The sequence below is a fragment of the Eutrigla gurnardus genome (assembly GCF_963514095.1).
Source record: "Eutrigla gurnardus genome assembly, chromosome: 21".
Taxonomy (NCBI): Eukaryota; Metazoa; Chordata; class Actinopteri; order Perciformes; family Triglidae; genus Eutrigla; species Eutrigla gurnardus.
The window spans coordinates 4,818,797-4,844,102 of record NC_139932.1 but is presented as its reverse complement, the minus strand read 5'-3'; the positions used below and the strand labels follow the sequence as shown (position 1 = coordinate 4,844,102).

At 43.0% G+C, this 25,306-nt stretch overlaps 1 protein-coding gene across 2 annotated transcripts in view; it reads right to left on the bottom strand.

Annotated features, from left to right (window-relative positions):
* LOC311032433 (SLIT-ROBO Rho GTPase-activating protein 1-like) overlaps positions 1 to 18,210 on the bottom strand; it is a 36,380-nt gene extending 18,170 nt beyond the window's left edge. Inside the window, exons 1-4 of one of the 2 annotated variants that reach the window (XM_084039196.1) lie at positions 17,955 to 18,210; positions 4,756 to 4,951; positions 4,596 to 4,650; positions 4,399 to 4,506 (exon numbers count right to left, since the gene is read on the bottom strand). In XM_084039196.1, coding sequence (XP_083895322.1) covers positions 4,399 to 4,506; positions 4,596 to 4,650; positions 4,756 to 4,951; positions 17,955 to 18,021 — 426 coding nt within the window. In that variant the 5' untranslated portion in view covers positions 18,022 to 18,210. The remainder of the gene's footprint in view (positions 1 to 4,398; positions 4,507 to 4,595; positions 4,651 to 4,755; positions 4,952 to 17,954) is intronic. The other variant, XM_084039197.1, reaches the window with a different exon arrangement.
* Positions 18,211 to 25,306: the final 7,096 nt, after the last annotated feature.

Sequence of the window (25,306 nt, the reverse complement as noted above, 5' to 3'; positions counted from 1 at the left end):
TATGCACGTGGTGACGATGGGCAGTGATTGGCCGGGGGCCGACGTGTCCGTCACGTCTCTCAGCCATGACTCAGGACTTGACCATGTCGGATTTAATCACAGGTTGCCTTAAAAAAACGCTCCCATTAAGTACTTATAAGCATAATCATAAAAGAGGTAATAAAGCTGTCTGGCTCGCCGTCATGACACAAAAGGAAATTATAGATCCTGATTTAAAAAATACAGGAAAAAAAAAAAACATGTTTTTATCTAGATATCAAGGTGGTGTAGTGGGTAGCACTGTCACCTCACACCAAAAGGGTCCCGGGTTCGATTCCCGGGTTTGATTCCCGGGAGGATGGGGATAGGTTCATTGAGGACTCTAAACGGGGATAATATTGTGAATAAAAGTACATTTTCCTCAAAATATTATTAAAACTTTCAAAATGGCACAGAGTTATTTAGGAAAACATATTTGTATTGCGTCACAGATAAGACTTAATAAATACTCATGAATAAAGGATAAATAAATAAAATGTATTTTCTTATCCTGTATTATGTTTTCAGACTCTATATGTTACTTCTCTACCAGCTGGACACCTATTCATATTCAGGATTCTCCCGATGATGTAAATCCACCACGGCCGACTCATGGTGAGTGGTGTTGGTGAAACTATTGCTTACAGCCACTTCCAGAACAGGAGCTGAGCACTTCAGACAAATAAAAGCACAAACACGTGAATTCATCTGCTCTGCTGGCTGCACTCAAACTGAATCTCCGTCTCATGCATTAAACAGTTATGAGGCGGCACATTAATATTACATTATGCTAAATGACCGTGGAATCCCAGGATGGATGGCTCTCGTTCCCATAGCACCCGCTGAGAGATAGATCAGCTGAGTCTGTCGCCATGGCCACGGGGGCCCGGCGGCGTTGTCATGGCCACCGGGCTGTCCGTCTCCTACCGGTGTCCCTCCTCAGAGCAGAGTTTGTGAGAGGACGGCGGGGGTCTGACTTTTTATAGCTGCTGGCAGCCGCTGCACTTTAGTCAGTATGAATAAAAGAGGAGCCGGAGGAGAGATTAATAATGAACGCAGCGAGCTAAAGTTAGAGGCGGTTTGCTGGCGTGCATTCATGTGTGCCTGTTTAATTTGTTAAACCCTGAACGAGCTGGACGGACCTCAGGAGAATACTGACTTTACTTTTCATTAGAATCAACTCTGGTACTTAAAACGCCGGCACGATGGAACGTACCAAGCCTGGAGGTCCATTTTATGCTACTTTATACTTTGTATCATTTATTTATGAGCTACTTGCATATAAAATTAAGATTTTATAAACAAAATACATTAGCAATTCAAAAATGTTATCATGGCCATTCTAGATATAAAAAAAATTGATAGAAATGATGAAGCTGAATGGAATAATATTCTGAGAATCTTAATTTTCAAACTGTATATAAGAAGTGGACGTAGTCATGGTGACGTCACCTGTTGCTTTGTGGACTACGGTTTGGAAGCTTCAAGTTCGCCATCTTGGATTTTGGGCGCCATCTTGGAGTTTTGCAACCAGTGAAGGAAGTGACCATATTTGGACCGTTGGAGGAGAGACGGGTGGATCTGATGAACATAATACATGTTCTGTGGTGTGATGAGGGTGATCCAATCATGCGAGGCCAAGTGATTTGTTTAGTTTTTAATCTCAGAGAAAATTCCAGTTTGTTTCTCGTAAATTTTTTATTTAATCTAGAAATCTAGAAATCTAAAATCTAAAAATCTAAAAAATGATAAAGTAGTTCAATTTAGCACCACTTCAACTAACAACAACTTTAAAGTAGCGCTAACATAATTATACATCAATATCAATGATCCAATAATAGGGAAATTATGACGCCGTAGTCATTTTAAGGGAAAAAAAACAGGGGCTGAAAGGGGGACAATATTCCGAGGAATAATTTGCAAATTTATGAGAAAAAAAGTCACAAATTCAAGAGATTATAAAGTTGCTAATTCACGAGAGAACAGAAGGCTTTAAATAATACATTTGGTGCAAAGCAGATAATGTGCCAATGTTTCAATCTAATTCATGTTTTTTTGCATCTAGCAGTATTTTGTTGTGTCAGCAAAGTTTAAAAATAAGTTGATGTCTTAAAAATGTCTACATCAGTTTACTCTTCCTAATAATATTTTGTTGATAATAGATTAGGATCAGAGTGCAGGATTTTGATGAGTGTAGTATTAGTACGTCTTCCACCACTGTGGAACTGTGATGACTCACTGCAGCATGTTGACGTCCCAAAGCTTTGCAGTTACATGTACATCTATTTACATATTCATGTTTGGATTTTGTTTGACATTAATTGCATACGTAGAGAAAAGAAATGCAGGATTTATTACATTTCCATTCCCCTCCTCTGCACAGCCAGACCACATGCTTGACTTCACAATCAATTAGTGAGGACTGCGGCAGATTTCAAAGTGGACACTGAAGAGATAACCGAGGACTGCTGCTGGGATGTTGAGAGATTTACAGGTTTATATTGGCGATAAAACATCACCTTAATTAGGGGTTATTACAGAGGCCCTACCAAGTGTCAGAGGCTTCTCCATCCTGGGAAAAAGTGCTGCTGACAAAAAGTGGCCCAATCAGAGCCTAAACCCACCTAATGGTCATAAAAGTATTGATTGTGGTCTGTGGCTCTCGGCTGCCAGACATAAATCTTCAAAAACACCTCACAGTCACAAAGTTTTCATCTTCAAAAACGTCTCAGCAATGTCCTGAACCGGCTGCTCACTGTAGATGTGATGGAACCAACAGGAGCAAATGGAGTATGTGTCGGGAGAAAAGGGAGGCTCATGTGTTTTAATGGAGCTCTATAGAGGCGGAGCCCCCCCTGGTGGTGGACCTCATTTCGGAAAAAATATGTACGGGAATACATTTTTTTTCATCCTGTTTGAATTTGACCATGAATTACACATATGATGTTTGTCAATTAATATTTCAAGGCCAGGAAGTCTCTGTGAATTTCACTGAGCTGTGTTCACTGGATCTAGCAAGACGACACGTCGACTGGTTTACCACAGCTGGAGGAACCCATCCATCCATCCATTTTCTACCGCTTATCCTGTATTGAGGGTCACGGGGGGGCTGGAGCCGACACCCTGGACAGGACACCAGTCTATCGCAGGGCCAACATGTAGAGACAAACAACCATTCACGCTCACATTCACACCTACGGGCAATTTAGAGTCATCAATTAACCTATCCCCATCCTGCATGTCTTTGGACTGTGGGAGGAAGCCGGAGAACCCGGAGAGAACCCACGCTTACACGGGGAGAACATGCAAACTCCACACAGAAGGAGCCCGGGCCGACCCGGGGATCGAACCTGGGACCCTCTTGCTGTGAGGCGACAGTGCTACCCACTACACCACCGTGCAGCCCCCTGGAGGAACCCAAAATACACTATTTAGCTGTGATTCATGAAGCTATGATAGCATCGTAGCTCCATCAACATCCCAAATAAGGTCATCTACATAAATACAGCATCATAGACCTCCTATTGTTTGGACAACAGACAGTTTCTGGTTTCTCCACATAGTCTGGTCTCTGGACTAATGCGAGCTACTATCTAGACCTCTGGGGGACCACAGACAGTCTCTGGTTTCTCCACATGGTCTGGTCTGGTCTCTGGACTATGAGCTACTATCTAGACCTCTGGGGGACCACAGACAGTCTCTGGTCTCTCCACATGGTCTGGTCTGGTCTCTGGACGAATGTGAGCTACTATCTAGACCTCTGGGGGACCACAGACAGTCTCTGGTTTCTCCACATGGTCTGGTCTGGTCTCTGGACTATGAGCTACTATCTAGACCTCTGGGGGACCAAAGACAGTCTCTGGTTTCTCCTGATAGTCTGGTCTCTGGACTAATGTGAGCTACCATCGTAGACCTCTGGGGGACCACAGACACAGGAGACACCATTTGTTTCCTCCATTTAGGGTTCGGACATCAGAACGACAGGAGGATAATCTCAACGCTGAGCTGCTTTAGAGACACAGTGTCATAAAATATTTCAACTTATGCCAATATGTGAATGAGCCAACTTCCGTATATGCCTTTCGCACCACCCGGTCAGGAATTGCCGTCTTTGCATCGACTTGGCCCAAAAGAATGGCTTTGTGTTTGGTCTTATACTTCAACAATTCTACCATAAAATGCGACTTTCTTGACATTTAAAATTATCTTTTGGAATTGACAAATTAATGGTGTAAATTCACCCAGGATCAAAAAATGAGACCTCTCTTGCCGTTGACTACCGTACATAATATTTCAGAATTAAAGTCCCGTGGTGGTCCACCTGAAGGGGGCTGGATGGCGCCTCTTTACGGCTCGGAGGAAGAAGAAGTATGAGCTCACCCTCTTCAGCAGGTGGGCGGAGTCCTCGCTGATGTGTGTGAGGCGGGAGATGACGTTGTTCAGGTAGAGGTCGCTGAGGGTGGCGTGATCCTTACTCTCCCTCCTCACCTGGAAAAGAGAGAGAGAGACAGACAGGTGTGAGGGCGAAATATTTCATTGTTCTTCTTATAAAAGGGTCTCAAAGTCGTGCAACCGACCTGGTTTAACAGCAAGTACCAGCAGTTCACTGGAGAGAGCAGGTTCTGATCCTTTCTGGAGGAAAAACAAAGACTTCAGTTTCTACTTTTTCTAATTCTAATTTGAAAACAGATGACAAATCGAGCTGAGAACATGCGCTCGTCGGTAGCTTGGTCCTACTTGTATTGCTGATGGTCTTTCGTGCTGCGTGTTTTGGCCATGAACCTCTCTGCGAGCTTCTCCAGGTTTCTGGAGTATTCCGTCTCGATCTCGGACTTCTTCCTGAAGAAGTCCTGCAGGTCCTGAAGCAGCTGGACCCGCATCTCTGTCTGCTGCTCCAGACAGCGCTGCTGCTCCACCAACTGGGCCCGCACATCTACACACACGCACACACACACACACACACACACACACACAAAAAGAAACTGGTGAATATCGTTGTAAATGAAGTCACTTCAGACAATTCGCTTATCCGTGGAAGCAAAATAGCTGGAACGTTGATGTTTAGTTTTACGTTAGCACAGCAGCGTTAGCACAGCAGCATTAGCACAGCAGAATTAGCACAGCAGCATTAGCACAGCAGCATTAGCACAGCAGAATTAGCACAGCAGCATTAGCACAGCAGAATTAGCACAGCAGTGATAGCACGGCAGCGTTGGCACACCAGCGACAGCTAACGTTAGCATGCCAACAATCTAACTTCCCTTCTAATAGACTGAATAACTCTAAGTGAAGCATCGCAAACTTCATCAACATGTTTACGTGATTAGTTGGCTCGTTGGATACGTTGTTGTTGGAGATAACTGGGCTGTTTACTGTGTGCTGTTTACGGTCTTGGTTGGCTTAGCATTTTTAATAGCATTAGCTAACACCCACTGGAATGCCTGAAACTTCTCAACAACATGATATTTAGGCACCACAATACTGTGTGAGAGTTATTAGTATGTCCGACACCTAAGTATAAAAACCAGTATTTGTGAATTGCAGACGGTTAACGGGGAAAAAGAGGAAATGCTTTAGAGTGTCATTATAAGATCTTACAAATCAGACACCTTATGAGTACGAAGTCTTAGTCTTGGAAGTGCACCGTTTTGTTCACTATCAATTAATTTGACGAGCACTCTCACCTTAATTTGTAAAACTGTCCAGGAAGTGTCATAAAACAGTGAGGATGCATCCATTACAAGTTGTCAGACCCCAAAGTGATGTCATCAGTGAATCATTCCAAAAAATATTCAGTTCATTATCGTTGAAGACAAAGTAAAACTATTTGGCATAGGAATTATATTTGTTCTCTCTTTAGTTGATTAAACAATCAAAAGTAAAGTATATTGGAATAATAGCAGGCAGAAGCGCAGAGAAGCCAATGCTGAAACTTGCATTCTCTTTGCTCTCCACCAGGTGGCAACTCCTCTCTGACTGTATAGACTTCTATGAGAAAATGGTCCTACTTCTGTCTTGATTTATTATCTTAGTAAATAATCAGCAGCTGGAGGTGATCAGTTGTAGAGGAAGAGATGGAAGGAAGTCATTACCAATTAATTTGACGATTACTCTCTCCCCATAATTTGTAAACTTGTCCATGAAGTGTCATTAAACACTGAGACAATGTCCATTACAAGTTCTCAGATTCCAAAGCGATGTCATAGGTGAATCAATCTGTCCAAAATTAATTTAGTTCATTATCATACGAGGAAAAGAAAAGACACGTCATATTTGAAGGAGGTAGAAGGTTTGGCACTTCTGCTTGATAAATGATTGAAAGATGTTTGTTCTCTCTGTAGTTGATAACACAAAGTTAAAAAAATTGGAATAATAGCAGGCAGCCATGCAGAGAAGCCAACGTTGAGACTTGCATTCTTGCTACTGGCCATCAGGGGGTGACTCCTCTGGTTGTAAAAAGAAGTCTGATTGCATGGAAGTCTATGAGAGAATGACCCTACTTCTCTCTTGATGTATTATCTCAGTAAACATAGTAAACATGAGTTTATTGTCTCAATCTCTACTTTCAAGTCTTCTTCAATCCAACATGATGTTCATTTAGTGAACTATGGTCCATTTAGAGTCCAACAGACCAGAAAGCAGGGGATGCTGATTGACAGGTAGTACTTATGTTGTTAAAATACTATAAGGAGCTAATTGCATTGGTATCACAACATTTAGCTGTAAAGTTGACCTTGAATTATGAAGCTAACTTTATTGACAGCTTCACACCAGAATCCAGATGGATCCAGATCCAGTATGGGTGCCGCTCTGCTGCTTGTGTTGATCAGATCCACCCGTTGTTCCTCCGCAGTCCAAATATGGTCACTTCCTTCACTGGATGAATACATTCCAAGACGCCGATGGCCAAAATCCAAGATGGCGACGGACAAAATACTGAACTTGAGGCTTCAAACCTCGACTAGTTCACCATATAAAAGATGAAGCAGCATCCTCAGGTGCTCATGGTGAAAAGAACCATGTCTAACAAATAGAGTCACCCAAATAGATATTAAAAAGCGAAGGAGTGATGCTAGTCTGTCATCTAATGATGGCTAGAGTGGTGATATTTTGTCAAGGTATCGTACAAACGTTAAAAATGCCTTTTTTTTTTTTTTTTACTATTTTGATGGTGGCTTCTCAGCGCACAAACGGGTGTCTTCCTTATTTAAACTCAAATATATTCAGTTCACAGTGAAACAAAGCAGAGATCTGTCTTTATTTATATTTGAGAGGCTGGAAACGGTGAATGTTTTCATATTTGCTTGATCATGAATTATGTTTAGTAAATGTTTAATTTTCTGTCGATGGACTAATCCATTGAATCAGCTGTTCGGCACCTTCACTCTCTTTTTAATCCTTTATAATTACCGATGAAGAAGGTCGGTTTTTTTCACAGAGGAGTCACCTTGGACGACATCCTCTGACCACATTGAAAAAAAAACAACATACACACACATTCAGTATTGCACACACACACACACACACACACTATCAGTCAGTCCTACAGTCAGCATGGTTCCACGCTTCACTGGTCGTGCTGTTTCATTGCTGGATCCATCTGCAGCAGCAGGGAGAGAGCGGCTACAGACTACACAACGTTAATAACACACACACACACACACACACCAATCCCTAAGGGGACCCTATCCACTCCACTACCTGTTGTCTTGGCAACCGCACACTGCGTGTGAACCATGTGATGAGGAAGGTGAAGACAAGAGCTCGGATCTGCCGCATCGACACACACACACACACACACACACACACACACACACACACACACACACGACATGCTTCACAGATCTGGATAGAAAAGCTTCCATAGCCTTTGGTCCCCACAAGCCTGTGAAACACTCTCTCACCCTCTATTACTGTACACGATTGTGTTTAGTGATTCTGATGTCGTTAGCTTTACCAATTTAAAATGGCTGCCATTTCATGCTGCTCTCACACATGGTGAACGTGCAACACTTTCATTTACGTTAATGTCTGATCTACGTCCCCAAGCGCTGCTTCACCCCGAGTGGGGAAACATGCTTGTCTCTGATTGGCTAGTGGGGCAAACGGGACATCCCGAATATGGTTGGAGGCGTCCCAGCGGTCAGAGGTTTCATCACTCTTGTAAATTGGTGTTGAGCCTCTGTTGGGCTCTAAGTAACCACGGAAACACTTCTGATGCTTTAAAGGAGCAGTTTGGCATTTATCTTACCTAGTTTCCTTTGAAAATTAATTTTCGCTTTAAAGGAGTAGTGTGTAGGATTTACTGGCACCTAGTGGTGAGGCTGCACATTGCAACCAACTGAACCCCTCTGCTCACCCCTCCTTTCCAAATGTGTTGGAAAACAATGGTGTCCTTCAGGTTACGTGAAAGGCTCTCTCTAGAGCCAGTGTTTGATTTGTCCGTTCAGGGCTTCTGTAGAAACATGGCAGTGCAACATGGTGGACTCAGTTAAAGGGGCTGTCTCCATATGTAAATAAATAAATAATACATAAATATATGAAATAAAATAAAACTAGATAAACAGTTTATTCTAAGATAAGTAAAATTCAATGATTGTTATTATTACATTTTACACTAATAAAATAGTTATGAATACTATATCGGATTTCTGCTCATAAATGATCTTAATCCTACACGCTGTTCCTTTAAGAGGCTACAAACACTCGTCCACTTGTGATTGGACGATATTGGATTTTATCGTGGATTGCGATAAAATACACACAAGAAATCTATAGCTTGCTGGTAGAGAAGTGAAAAAGTAGTCCTTTTTGTTCAGGGGTCAGACTACAGCCGCCAGAATCACACTACAGAAGTTTAAAGTTATACTTACATACTACACCTCTTTGGTATAATATAAGTTTATTTAACTTATCACATTTCCTGAGAGCTGATAACTGTTATAGTAAGCTTTCCCAACAGTTTATTATTCCACATACAACAGTTGGCCTACTAAAGACCAAATATTCTCCGAGGTGATGTATTTGATCTCATGGAGTAAAACAAACTAGCTCTGCATTGCCGACTCTTTCTTGCAAATCCCTTTTAGACTTTCCGTAGGGATTTAAGACGGCACATGAAAGAGATGTTAACTTCACTGCCGACAAAATGATGTGACTTCCTCTTTACATAAACACCTTCCACCAGAGAAAGAGCGGCTCCAGGGGTGCAGATTGAAATATTTCAGCAACTTTAAAAAGGATTGCTTCAACATTTAGCTGAAACATTCATGTAGCTGTCGTGATTAGTTGTTATAAATTTGGTGATTCTCTGACTTTAGCGGCTTAAATTTGAAATTACCTGTAAAACGAATGACATTAAGCCACAGCTATAATTTGCATTTGGCGCTAATCAGCAAATGTTAACATGCTAAGAGGCTAAATGAACATGGTAAACATTATATTAGTGTCCTATACTGACACCAGCATCAGCAATACTTCCCATGCAGACTAAAATGCTGGGATTGGGTTTCAGCAAGTACACAAGATATTCATCTTATATCGCATTTTCATATAATTTAACAGCTAATGTAAGCTACGCAGAAACAATAACACGTGTCCCTCACTGCCCCGTCGGTGCTGCACATTTGCAAATTGTTGGTGGTAGTAGCTAAAAAGTGAGCAATCTCGCTTCTTTCTTATCTCTGTTGAGAGTTACACATGCTCAGTACCGATCGGGACGGTGCTAGCTGAGAGTGCAACGTTAGCCATTACAACGTTAGTAGAGCAGGAATTTGGCAATATTGTACACTGGACAACTACACCAATAAAACAGTGTTTTTTAAACATTGGTATCGGATTGGAAGTTGTCTGATATACGAATCAGAATTGGTATCTGGAATGAAAATATGGTGGTATCGGAAAATCTTTACATTACACGTGCAAAACATCAGCATGTTAGCATGGTCATTATCGCATGTTAGCATTTGGCTCAAATATGGCTGTGTATCATTTAAAAAGTTATGATGCCAGTATCGAGACCAGTACCGAGACCAGTCTCCTTCAAGTGATACTGGTACCAAAAGTGTAGTTTATTAATTTGATACCCATCCATGGGAATGGAAGCCACTGGCTGACTAATTGCTGCCGCTCTGCACAGCGATCACACAGCAGCTCGCTGATGACAGCACACCGACGCATGGTGGCGTTGTAGCTGAAGCATCATGCCCACCCGCCGGGCCAGCCCAGGTTCACACAAGATGTGGCTCAGACGTTGAACCGTGTTCAGGCAGGTATTGCGGTGGTGGGACAATTACACGTTGCATTATGCCAATAGAACACTTGAACACTAGAACACCCCTCAACAATTAGCAGACTTGTTCAACAGTAGAAGTTTCAATACTTCTTGGTACTGGGTTTTGGGGGTTTCAGACTGTGTTAGAATATCAAGATTAGAATTTATAATCCAAACAATACATCAATTAGTCAAGGAAATAATCAGCTTAACTCCTGATTACCTGAAATGAAAACAGTGGTGAGCTGCAGCAGAGGGGCATGTGGAGGAAACATTTGCTGTTGCAGAAAAGGATGACTCAAGCAGATCCACAGATTATATAAATGAAAGCTCCCCTCCTTGGATCACAGTCAATTGAAAGTGAAAGGAGAACATCTTCAGCATTTAAACTTTTGATGTCTGAAAGACTCCTTCTAAGAAACCTCCTTGTGTGTCCTTGTAATACCCCCAAGACAGACCCGACCTCTTTGATCAGAGGAGCTACAGTCGGCATCAGCACATTATATCACGGTGGGAAAAGTATGCAGGCACTAAACCGGCTGTCTCGTGAAATCTACATCTCGTGAAATCTCTGTCTCGGGAAATCTCTGTCTCGTGAAATCTCTGTCTCGTGCATCTCTGGACCAATTGAGTCTGAATGGTCTACAGAGCTTGATTTGTTACTTAAGCTGGTGGATTGGAGCACCCGGGGTCAGCAGGAACGTAAGGAGGATAAAGCACAATCCTATTTCAAGGTAATTTTCTTTGTTCAAAGTGACAGTTTGTAACACTTGCAGGCCTACATCTGGATCTTTACTGTGGAGTCCAGCACAAAACAAGATTTATTCCAACGTCCTCTGTTGCTCCACATTATTGAGCTCAAGTGCAGAGAGCTCTGAGATTGAGATAAAGATGACAAAACATTTAAAGCAGAAAAAAAAGTGAAAAGGCTTTCAAAACTTAGCTGTGACCAGCACCTGGAGACGATGGGCGTCTATACTCATTAAAGAGTCTGAGCTCCAGCAGTGAAATGATTTCAACTGCATTATACGTGTAAAAACACAACGCACCATCATATCCTAAAGAGCTCATTCAACCCTACTGTCCTATTAGAGCATTACACTCTCAGAATAAAGGGTTACTTGTCGTTCCTAAAGTCTCTAAAAGTAGAGCGGTTGCCAGAGATTTCAGCCATCCAGCTCCTCTTCTGTGGAACCATCTTCCAGTTCTGGTTGGCAGACACAATTAAGAGTAGGCTTAAACTGTTCCTCTTTGGCTATGCTTACGGTTCGGGCTGGCTCAGGTTTGCCTTGAACCAGCTCTTAATTATGCTGCTATATGCCTAGACTGCCAGGGGATTTATAATGACACACTGAGACTCTCTCTCTGTTTGTTCCCCGGAGTCCCTGTGCTTCCTCATCTTGCACGTTTCCCTGGATCCAGGTGGAACCTGATCCTGACTGCACCACCGTCTTGTTTGACTCTTACCGCTAGTATTTTTAAGGCAGCTGACTATTGATTAATAAATGGATTCAAATCTGCATCTCTACTGTTATTACTATTATTCTTGCCGGGAGGAATCTGCCTGTGCTTTCTTGTCCAGCTGAGTCCTCTGAGGTCCTGACTGACACCAACTGCTAACTGTCCGGATGACGAAGAACCGGATTGTGGCTCCACCTGTGATGCTGCTCATCATTGACTGGTTTCTTGATACGGGGACATGATGGAGATGGATCCATCTAAACGTGGCTGTGCCTGTTGCCATGACTACTATTACTACTGTTTATACTACTACTATTGTTAATAGTACTACTACTGTTAATATAACTACTACTGTTAACATTACTATTACTGTTACTACTACTACTATTATTGTTAATATTAATACTACTGTCAATATTACTACTAATGTTAATACAACTACTATTGTTAATATTACTACTATTGTGTCCTGCATGGATGATGACTTCTGTTGCTCAAGAAAATAATAGAACATAAAATGCTTCAGTCAATTGGCGAAAGCCTGCGCTTTATTCATGTTCTCTCTCTCTCTCTCTCTCTCTCTCTCTCTCTCTCTCTCTCTCTCTCTCTCTCTCTCTCTCTCTCTCTCTGTCTCTCTCTCTCTCTCTCTCTCTGTCTCTCTCTGTCTCTCTCTCTCTCTGTCTCTCTCTCTCTCTCTCTCACTCACACACACACACACACCCCATCCAGGACTAACGACCCTGCCAGAACGTTGTTTTGTTGCCTCCTACGAAGCCACAAGAAGACGAGTCAGGCCGTCAGACGTCTGAGCCAGTTAGGATGAAGCTTGTGGTTCTGAAAGTTAAGTTGCACCACCTGAGCAGGCGCGGCGCTACTATTGGGCCTGGTGGGCCTGGGCCCACCCATTTTAGGCCTGGGCCCGCCCATTTTGACTCATGCCTACTGATTAGTGAGTGATTTTCTTTCTAGCTGTTCATCCAATAAGCAGCCTGAGGAAAGCTTTGAGTGAAAGCTTCTCAGCCAATCAGCGGCTTCTACCCCGTGTGGACTACTAAGCCCGCCCACAGGCTGCATCGTCACCAGCAAGTGATCCAATAAAATGAATGACTTTGGCGCGCAAGCTTTGAGATGAGAAATCAGACAGAACAGACAGACCATGATCCATGAGATAGACACAGACGGTAGCTATTAGCTTATATGAAACTTAGCATGGCGAAGCAAAGCAGCTTGTTTTCATTTCAATTTTCCAAGAAACGCTCCGAGGAGCAGGAGAAGAAAACTACCATTTTAAGTAACGTTAGTGATCAATTACCATCCAGCTCAGCCGGCCTCTCCACGTCAAGTCCTCCCCTAGCCACTCCCTCAAACCAGCAAGGCAAGTAACGGTTAGGCTAACGTTAACGTTATAGTTTAACGTTAACGTTATACCCCGTTTTTTTTTTTTTTTTTTTGGCTTATTTTAATTGGCCCATCCACTTTTCTTGTGGCCCACCCACAATCAAAATCCTGGCGCCGCTAGTGCACCTGAGAGCAATTATTTATGTATTATTATTTATTAGGGGTGTGAATCTTTGGCTTCACAGCGATTCGAGTAACGATACAGTACTTGGTGGTTCAATTCAAGGATGATTTTTTTTTTGGAACGATTCGATTCGATTCAGTAACTTGTATCCAAAATTCTATATCCATGAAATAAACATGCAATAAAGCGAGTGAGACTATCTGTATTCTTCTAAAAGGTGAAAAAATAAACAGACCATAGAATTACTTCTATAAAAAAGTAGTCCTGCATAATATTTTATGCTGAATACAAAAATGTACTGCTCAGTTATTTTGAACATTTTCAATAGACTACATGCTGGCAGGGGAGAGTGTGTCTTAAACGTATTAAAACATTAATCATAAGTAAGAATCACCATCCATCCGATTAAACGCATTTATATGGATTATTGGTGAAGCCAAAACGATTCATTCTATTTATTTATTTTAGCAGATCGATTTAGTAGAATCTATAGGACTGACAATCGATTCATCGATTAATCGAATGAATTGTTACACCTCTATCATTTATTCATTTTAATGTATCCCTTAGTTTTAAGTTGTGTTTCAGGTAAAGCACTCTGAAATGTTATTCATTATTTGTTGTTTTTGCATTTCTGAAATTGTTTTTTAAAACCTAGATTGTTATGGCACTTAAATGCACTGATTGGGTTTAGTTTTGACTGGTATTACAATAGGGTCATTCCGTGTCATTTCATCAAATGCCTCCCACCTGACCATCTCAGAATGTCCTGAAAAAATTCAAGTACAAAGACACACTTGTTAATAGGACAAATCCAAAATATTAGGTCTCTACTGTCAATAGTTTTCTCATGAAACATCATTGAATGAAGGGTAGTTTAGACGGTTTTTGGCATCATGCTCTGAAAAGCCATTTTTAAACAGCAATATCTGGAAAACTATCTCACCTGTGGCCTTCAAAATTTCTACAGTGTATATCTGTTACTAATAGCCTCCAGACATGGAATATCGGGGGTGTAGCTCAATGATAACCTAGTATGGTAGGTACTTAAAAAGGGGCTTGTTGAAATAAAGTAGTACATTTGAAGAGTGGCTGAGCTCCCATTTTTGCAGATAAAAGACTTGTATCATTTCTGCCTCTATCTCTGGTGTTAGCTTAAACATTCTACAAAATATGGTCTCTCTTAGATTATTAGTTTCACAGATATTAAGGCTCAAAAATGGAAGTAAACACATCTTTGCCCAACTTCAGAGTCATATTCCAAAAAACTGACAACACGTATCAGGTCCAAACTTACTTTTTTTTAAATATCATATTCTTGTTAAAATCACATAAAAAAATCGGGAGGGTGTTTTGCCTCAATTTGTCGCAGTGATTTTTTTAAATCCTGATATTGGTGGGGTTTTTGTGGCCGGTTTTGGTACTGCATGTCCTAACAGCCTACTTGTAAACATCACAGCAGGGCAATTCAATTGTGTTTTTTACCATTTACCAAAGACTTACATGTGACTAAATGCTACTGATAAATTTAGCCTTACGAAAACATTAAAATGTAGCACAGTTGTAGTTACAGAGGCAATACGTCCTTGAATGTGAGTTAAACATGGTGAAAGCAGCTTTTAAGGTCTTAAACCATGAACAAACATAGCATAATATTGAAGACTGTACATTTTGTCATACTTTAAGTACATACATTACACAACCAAATCAAATAATAATCTTAATTTGAGCATAAAGATTTTACATTACAGTACAAAAGTCTCCAAAGTTTGATATTGAATAACAGTTTGTCTCTATGCTCACTGATTGATTTTTCCCACCAGCATACAGCAAAGAAATACTATGGTCTGAGCCAACCAGAGGCAGAGTAGGGGCAGGCCTTCATATCTGATTGGCTGTGACCCCGGTCTATTTTTTTCGTACAGAAAGGTGCTGGACCCATAACACCTGTCCAAGCCAAACTATGACATCATCGGCAGAGTGAACCGCACCACCACCTGTCCCCCCTCGCACCGTTAAAGATGCCGGTACCGTCTCGCCCCACACCAATAGTTTCACTTTGTCTTCAACGATAATGAACTGAATATTGTTTGCAATGATTCAGTGATGACATCACTTTGGGGTCTGACAACTTGTAATGTTGTAATCTCACTGTTTTATGACACTTCCTGGACTGTTTTACAAATTAAGGCGAGAGAGTGCTCGTCAAATTAATTGAACATGAAAAAAACGGTTAGCTGCATCATCAGACTTCCTTCCATCTCTGCCTCTAAATACGGCCGCTACCAGCTGCTGATTATTAACTAATTCATTATCATCCACACGTTCATTATGAATGGAATGATCATCCAACACAACCTCGTCTATCTTTGCATTATCAGGAGAGAAAATATTTTGTTGTATGTATGCGCGATGTCAAAGGAACACAAAGCTCACACTGTCTTCCACCAGGTGACAATCACCATGGCGACCAGGTTCAAGGACACGGGGGCAAAGGACTGCTGAACCATCAAGAAACACACACTGATTAAGGCCCGTTGAATCCGGCCCTGCGGGACATTTTTACTCAATGGAGAGTCACTTCATTGTGTTCTCCTCCTGCATCCCTCCGTCTGTCCTGCAGGTACGGAGCTGTGAGGTCACTAATCACCTGCATGCACACACGGGCAAAAACCAGAGCCGCCGCCGCATGCAGCAGGAAACACTGCTCCCCCCTGCAGAGCTCTTTTCTTTCCTCCTTTTTCCCCCATTTGCATTTTCTCATTAAGACGCTCCTCATCTCCCGCAGATGGAGGAGGTGCCACACACACACATACACACACACAGACACACAGACACACAGACATATTGGCGAGGTGACGCTCCGAATATCAGGAGCCTTATCGAGCACACAAATATGTGCCGTCAGCACTCTGCATAATCTTTCTGCTGCTACCTTTATCGTGAGGCTCACCTCAGCGAGTGGACCCCACCTCCTCCTCCTCCTCCTCCTCCTCCTCCTCATGAGAGCGGCCACCACCTCCTGTGTATACATTACACACCACCTCCCGAACGGACCAATCAGGAGCCGGAGCAGGGAGGCAGACTTGGAAAGCACATAGTTACAACGCGGATCTATACGCTTCGGGTCTCGGTGGGCGGCGGCGGGGGGGCCAGAGCGCTTTATGTGGAGCGGTCACTTCAATGCGGGGCATCCCTCTGTGTGTGTTGGCAGGGTGCCAGAGCAAGGGCCACACACTCACACACACACACACACACACACAAATAGGTACGAGTGTATAAACAAGACACACACTCCTCACATGGGGGCTGTAGGCACGCCACTACTCTCCATTAAATTTAATCACTCCAACTCTGTCCATTCATTCAGCGGGGTGAGGAGGGATGAGGGAGGAAGGAGGAGGAGGAGGAGGAGGAGGGTAATTGTGCACCATTGACATTATTTCTCAATGAAGCAGCTTCAATTTGGGGCGATTTGAACTCAAAAAAGGTACTGAGCCGGAGAGGAAACACCTTCCATGCACTCAGACGAGGCTTTCTGGTGGGGAGAGGTGCGTTTGGTTTGGAAGCTGAGAGGGACGGTGGTGGTGACAAGTGAGGAGAGCCATGTGGAGACTGTACAGGAATGATGGATGAAAAGAAAGGGCTGTGGCTCAGTGGAAGAGCGAGTCGTCCTCCAATGGGAAGATGGGTGGTACGATTCCCTGCTGTCTGCATGCTGAAGGGCAAGGCACTGAATGTGTGTGAATGAGTTAGATTAGATCCTCTCCCATCAGTGTATGTGTGTGAACGTGGACATGCAGTGTAAAGCGCTACAGAAACGCAGGTCCAAAATGCAGCGCTTGCACAAGCATTGCTGTGTGGTCCGATTGAGATGTCACACCAGTAAAGGTCGGACATTTTGAACTGTGGCAGCCGAGCCTCTCCAGCAGGTAAGGAAGGCGAATGGCATCGTGTCACGAGGCAGCCTGTTACAGTTGTGTGCTAAAAGGTCATTTGACTTGTCCGTCACCGCCCCTATGAAGCAGGGATGGTGGTAACCATGGCGCCAAGAGGAGGAGGAGGAGGACCAAAAAGAGGAGGAGGAAGAGGTAAGGGGGGCTTGTCCCACAGTCATGGCAACCACTATTTCAGGACTGAGCTGGTCATCATCATCACCTTAAAACATGTCGCCAGTTTCTCATCATGCCAGCAGGTAACCTATGGAGACCACACACACACACACACACACACACACACACACTCACACACACTACTGCAGTCACAGCCTCAAAGGAATACCAATAGAAAGACTCCCAGACGGCTGGAGACGCACTGGCTTCCAGTGTAAAAGCTGCCTGCATACAAACACACCAGATGAAGGAGCTCTGCAGAATACACACACACACACACACACACACACACACACACCCACACCCCTCCTCACACACCCACACACCACCCTCCTCATCCTCCTCCCCCCTAAGGCGCCATGCAGCACTCAGGATGAACCCAGAAATCCTGACGTCTCATGGTGAGGTGTCAGCTCCCATACACACCCTGAATGAAACCGGTGCATGGGCATGAGTGGGGAACATGCTGGGCAGACAGGTGTGTGTGCGCGCGCGCGCGTGTATGTGTATGCAAAGGTGAGAAAAAGGAGCACGCTCCTGCAACATGTCAATATTGAAATGATCTTACCTTTCACTTGGCTCTCGTATTCGGCGAGGATTTCTTTGTCCTTCTTGCTCTTGTTGGAGTTTGACATGTCGTCACGGTGGAGGTGATCGGCAGGTAGCGAGAAGAGGGGGGAGGTCTAACCGCAGCAGCAGCAGCACGAGCCCGCTTTACTTCCCTCCGTGTGCACCGCCCGAGGCTTCACCCGCGAACACGCTAGTCAGATCCATCCAGTGCCGCAACAACACAGCCAGTAGTGGCTCCGCACCTCCACGCTGAGGCGCGAGGGGAGGAAGAGGAGGGGAGGGGGGGCACGCGCGTGAAGAAAAAAAAATCACGCACACTCAGTGAGAAATTTGCCCACTCGTGACCGCAGGCCCGGCGCGAGGACAAGCAACAACAGAAAAACCCTTTAAAATAAAGATTCAAATTAAAAAGCTGCACAATCCACTTCTGTCTTCTGCGCGTGCAAACATCAATCTCACCGGCGCGCGCACACACACACACACACACACACACACATGCACCGGTCTGCAGGGAGGGAGGACAGCCGGGCGGGCACACGCCCACTAGGTAGGAATGAAACGGACCCCCCACACACACACGCACCACGCTGAGACTCGACGTTTGATGCTATCTTCACCCAGCCGTAACCTTTCACACAGACGCACGCGGGCACGTACACGCGCGCGCGCACACGGGCTGACCAGGCTAAAAGAGCGCGTGAGGATGATACCAATATCTGTAACTGAAATGCCGGTGAGGAAATGGGTGTGTCCGCGCTGGAGGCGGGATCAGGCACGTGATTGACCGAGGAGCTGACCAGTGAGCCGCAGAGCCTCCTGGACGGTAATGAGTGGAAGAAGAAGCGAACTCAGCTCAATACGAACATGGAGCGAGTTTTGTCAATGAAATGAGAACATTTATCAAATATTTTACACCGAATTGGTTCCTGAATCTTTTTTTTCAATTCAGCCCTCTTTATTTCAACCACTACTTTGAAAACATAGACACACAACTCGAGTCCAAGTCGAGTCTGAAGTCTTTGAGCTGGAACAGACCTTCAACAGAAATGAGGGTTAGAAATGATTTGACCCCAAACTTTTTTTCTTCCAGAAATTAAAATATGTCCAAAAATATACATTGACATGAATACAACCTTTAATAAGCAAATTTAAATATTCCTTTTTGTTAAATGTCATTTTGTGAAATTGTGATGCAGAAATGCCAATATAGAATTCAAATATGTTCTGTAAATATATGAATCTGTCAACAATGATTCTTTGAATGGTTAAGCATCATATACAAACATCATTACATAGTACCTTTATACATGGTACTATATGCTGCACTACACATTATAATTGGGCAGGTCTAATTAGCAACACAATTTCATATGTTATGTAATAGGGGGTCCTTCCACCGGGTCACTATCAGCCATGGAGCCCTTGGCCTGAAAAACGTTAAAGACCTCTGAGCGAGAGTTCAAGTCAAGTTTTAAGACTTTGAGTTAAGAGTCCAAGTCAAGACTCAAGTCTTTGAGATGAGTGTGTAGATGCTCAACACTAGGAGGAAAAGGAGTGAAACGATGAACTCTGTTTTCGGCTGAGCAGGTCTCAAGTCTTTGAGCTAGAGTCCAAGTCTCACATTTTTGAGCCAGAGTCCAAGTCAAGTCTGAAGTCTTAGAGCTAGTTTCCTTTAAGTGCTCTGTCTTGTTTGACAAACTATACAAATTGAATATAATCAACATTCACAAGAATCATTTTCATTATTTATTTGCATTTGTCTTTGATTGCTGTTTCTTACAGAGGTTTATCCTCTGTGTCTTAAATATGCTGGTAGGATCACGGTTAAAAAACATGAATTCAATAATACTTCAGATGGTTTCATTTAAATACCTGGTTGTTGAAAATACTATTACACAAGAAAGCAAAGATCAGAGAAAACTAGCTCAACAAGGGACATTTGATTATAAAACCTTGTAAACAACATTTGTAGTCATTTTTATACTTGACGTCAATTTTGCTGATAATACTTCTGTACTTGAACTGAAGTGGGATCACGTATGGAGGACTTTTTCTTGTAATGGAGTATTTTTGTTGTGTTCAATCCAAAAAGCCCAGAATTGTGATCCTGTCTGTTGCACCATTAAAACCAGCAGCCTCCCTCCATCAGAAACCAAACTGTTTCTGCTCCTGGACATCAATCTTCAGCTATTTGTCTCCATCTAGTGGTCAAATGATGGATTTTCTATATGAAAAGTCTTAATGTGATTTATTGTGTTATGTTGATATCCTCATTGTTTGGAATCCAATAGAATCCAATACTTCATATGTGATAAAATAATAATTACAACTGAAAAATTTGCCATTTATATAAAATAATTTCTCTCTTCATATGAAGTATAAGTTCACATTCTTCTTGGCCACAAAACCAGCCATGATAATAACAAATCTGCCACAATAAAACATAAAACTAGCCAATAAAAAAAACATCCAAAATAAAAATGAAACCATCCATCATAAAAAATAAAAACATCCATAATAAATCTTAAATCATTCACAATAAAAAATAAAACAAGCCATAATAAACATAAAACCATCCATAATACAAATAAAACCATTCATAATAAAAAATAAAACAAGCCATAATAAACATAAAACCATCCATAATACAAATAAAACCATTCATAATAAAAAATAAAACAAGCCATAATAAACATAAAACCATCCATAATACAAATAAAACCATTCATAATAAAAAATAAAACAAGCCATAATAAACATAAAACCATCCATAATACAAATAAAACCATTCATAATAAAAAATAAAACGAGCCATAATAAACATAAAACCATCCATAATACAAATAAAACCATTCATAATAAAAAATAAAACGAGCCATAATAAACATAAAACCATCCATAATACAAATAAAACCATTCATAATGAAAATAAAACAAGCCATAATAAAAAAAAACTGTCATAATAATAACAAATAACTAGCTAAAATAAATAAAAATTGCCATAATAATAACCAGTTGATTAAACTTGAATTAAACTTGAATAAAATGGACCATGGACTATATCTGTGAGGGAAAGACGTTTACCATTGTGTTTATTAGATTAGAAATGTATATTTTATTTAGGAATATTAATCATGTTTTTTATTCAAACTCTTATTATGAGCCCGCGGGAGAAGTTTGTCTTTAAGGTTTTCTGCACAAAAAAAAAAGGTTTATTTGAAGACAAACCACAATATTTTCCTCAAACTAACCAGGAAGTTACTAGTCAGTCAAGAAGTCAAATATTGACTTGTTAAGTATATTTTACATCAAATATCCATCAGAATGTGATTATTAATCTATAACAGCATATTCAGGACATGTGGTTTAACATAAACAATGAAAGGAGGGGAAACATTCTGAGAAATATGAAAGGTGAAGCTGAATCGATCTGCACCGGTCTGCCAGAGTCATGTCTGTCTCCAGTCATCATGATTCTTCTCTGCTGGAGGAGAGCAGGGGTGCAGGTCCTGGACGGAGGAGGAGCACTGGGAGAGGACCCCCCCCCCCCCCCCCCCCCCCCCCCGATACCAGAGACCCGAGGCCTCAACTAGACCATGAACTGAGCTGCAGGATCAGGGAGAGACGACCCAGACCAAAACAAAAGTGTGTGATTCACGAATGCATCTTGGGCTACAGGTGAAGCTTTAACTGCTATTAGCTCGGTTAGCGGTGGAGCTAATCGACTATAGTCACAGATAAACCTGGGTAATTTTTTCAAACCCCAGAAACCTTTGAAGTTGATTCCTTGTTTTACGGGTGGGCCTTTGGGGCTGAACCTTGGCACGGCTGGTCTTAATCTGCCCTGTTCTCCACCACAAAACCGAGAAAACAGAGGAAACATGAAACTCACATGGGGAAGAGGGACGGATGAGACCAGCACAAGATGTACTTTTCTAGAAGGCCCTACCTCCCAGGGGCTCAACGCTGCAAAGTAAGGTACGTGTGGTTTTTATTAAAGAGCTCCTGGAGGTCGTGATGGAGGTGACATCAGAAGGCTTGGGTGGAGCTGGTGTGCTAGTGACGGGGGGAGGGTACACCAGTGGAGCAGTGGGCGAATAAATGATGTAGAGTGAGTATAGTAAGCTAGAGACGCTTTCTGTCAGGGGAGAACACATCCTCGGGTTCAGGAAGGGGCTCGGAGGGAAGGTCAGCCTGTGAAACGAAATCTCAGGCAATAAAATCGTGGTCTGCACCAGATTTCCACTGACACTTGGAGAGGACCAGGACCAGTGCCTTTGGCTGGATGCGACTAGAGGGGAGATGAAACGGCTGATGCCCCGGGCAGCTAGCTCATCCCGCAGAGAAAATCTCCTGTAAAGCTTTACCGTCCCACCCTCTCTCAGCTGCAAGCGTCAGTGGAGCAAGAGGCAACCAGACTCGGCTCCTGGCTTCTACCTTGCAGTGGATGGTCAGAACGTCTATGCATCGGGGCTGTGAATGACTGAAAACAATGACAAATGGGTTATTGTTACGTGTTGCCAGGGCTACAGCCATAATATGCTCATCATAAAGGTGACTTTAGATTGATTTCTGACACTTGTGAAAATGAGCTCTAAAGCCACCAAGCTAAGTGGCTAACAACGTGATCTCAGGCCTTAGATCCTGGTGATTGTTATAGTCGTACACCTGATTGGGAGATGTAGTTTATTGGAGAATGTATGACTACAGTTGCCCTCTCCAATTTCATTCATTCAATTACAGAAATTGCAATTGTATGCAAGCATAAATCGATCCTCTGTCATGGAATCTATTTCTGTACTTTTAGCTTTTTAATATTTTCAAATATGTGATCTGACGGGAGCCGGCCACTTTACTAAATGTACTCATATTTCTTTCTCATGCAGTGAGATAAAAGTATCAAAAAATAATCTGGGGAAGGACCCCCAGACCTCTGTTAAATTGTCCCACCGTCATTTCTTTTAGCTTCCAACGCCCCATGCAGACCCAGCCCTTTATTGTCAGGACCCTTGAGTTACCCACCAGCCAGTTGAAGCTACTTCAGGACCCTTCGGATGTTTTGGAAAAACGACTCGTCATTGACAGATAAATGGTGTTTTCTCGTCATCGTTTTCTCCCATCCCATCTCGTCATTTGTTGGGAATTACTACAATTAGAATCAGCTTTAATGGCTTAATAAGTATGAACACATACAAGGAATTTGAATATACAGAGAGCCAGAGTGGATGCAGCCCCAGAATCACATGCAGCTCTTGTGTTTCTGTTATTTCCTGGTACATCTCTTTCAGCATGTCTTTTGTGAAGCCTGTTTGATTCTCCTAATACATGCCAGACGCTGTTTGCTTCCAAGGCTCCCGTGTTGTTCATGTGTAAGGAATGTGTTTACAGAGATGTGCAGCACGCCAATGACCCTTTTCAGCTGTAATTCGGAGGAAGACGAATGGCTGGATGGTGTTTCTAGATGTTATCTGTCTGCCTCCTTCTTCCCTTTATGGAGGAATCTGACAGCGAGCTCAGCTGCAGGAATGTGTAGAAATCTTATAGCCGTCTGCAGGTGGAGATGATACATGTGTGCACGTATGTGAGCTGGAGTGGGAGTTAGGAGAAACGCCAGCAGCAGGTTTGTCTGGAAGTGATGATCTAAAAATGAGTTTTCCATTGAGAAGTTGAAGTGATGCAGCAGCCGGAGCCTGATCCAGGACCAGCGGAGGGAACGTATACACAATGTTAGAGGAGAAGACTGAGATTCCTACAGTTCAAATGTAACACAGTCCGTCCACCAGCACCTCCAAACTCAGCCCTGTGATAGACTGGTTACCTGTCTGTCTCTACATGTCAGCCCTGTGATAGACTGGTTACCTGTCTGTCTCTACATGTCGCCCCTGTGATAGACTGGTTACCTGTCTGTCTCTACATGTCTCCCTGTGATAGACTGGTTACCTGTCTGTCTCTACATGTCCCCCTGTGATAGACTGGTTACCTGTCTGTCTCTACATGTCTCCCTGTGATAGACTGGTTACCTGTCTGTCTCTACATGTCTCCCTGTGATAGACTGGTTACCTGTCTGTCTCTACATGTCTCCCTGTGATAGACTGGTTACCTGTCTGTCTCTACATGTCCCCCTGTGATAGACTGGTTACCTGTCTGTCTCTACATGTCTCCCTGTGATAGACTGGTTACCTGTCTGTCTCTACATGTCTCCCTGTGATAGACTGGTTACCTGTCTGTCTCTACATGTCTCCCTGTGATAGACTGGTTACCTGTCTGTCTCTACATGTCTCCCTGTGATAGACTGGTTACCTGTCTGTCTCTACATGTCTCCCTGTGATAGACTGGTTACCTGTCTGTCTCTACATGTCTCCCTGTGATAGACTGGTTACCTGTCTGTCTCTACATGTCCCCCTGTGATAGACTGGTTACCTGTCTGTCTCTACATGTCTCCCTGTGATAGACTGGTTACCTGTCTGTCTCTACATGTCTCCCTGTGATAGACTGGTTACCTGTCTGTCTCTACATGTCGCCCCTGTGATAGACTGGTTACCTGTCTGTCTCTACATGTCGGCCCTGTGATAGACTGGTTACCTGTCTGTCTCTACATGTCTCCCTGTGATAGACTGGTTACCTGTCTGTCTCTACATGTCTCCCTGTGATAGACTGGTTACCTGTCTGTCTCTACATGTCTCCCTGTGATAGACTGGTTACCTGTCTGTCTCTACATGTCTCCCTGTGATAGACTGGTTACCTGTCTGTCTCTACATGTCTCCCTGTGATAGACTGGTTACCTGTCTGTCTCTACATGTCGGCCCTGTGATAGACTGGTTACCTGTCTGTCTCTACATGTCGGCCCTGTGATAGACTGGTTACCTGTCTGTCTCTACATGTCAGCCCTGTGATAGACTGGTTGCCTGTCTGTCTCTACATGTCTCCCTGTGATAGACTGGTTACCTGTCTGTCTCTACATGTCAGCCCTGTGATTGACTGGTTACCTGTCTGTCTCTACATGTCGGCCCTGTGTTAGACTGGTTACCTGTCTGTCTCTACATGCCGGCCCTGTGATAGACTGGTTACCTGTCTGTCTCTACATGTCTCCCTGTGATAGACTGGTTACCTGTCTGTCTCTACATGTCAGCCCTGTGATAGACTGGTTACCTGTCTGTCTCTACATGTCGGCCCTGTGATAGACTGGTTACCTGTCTGTCTCTACATGTCGGCCCTGTGATAGACTGGTTACCTGTCTGTCTCTACATGTCGGCCCTGTGATAGACTGGTTACCTGTCTGTCTCTACATGTCGGCCCTGTGATAGACTGGTTACCTGTCTGTCTCTACATGTCGGCCCTGTGATAGACTGG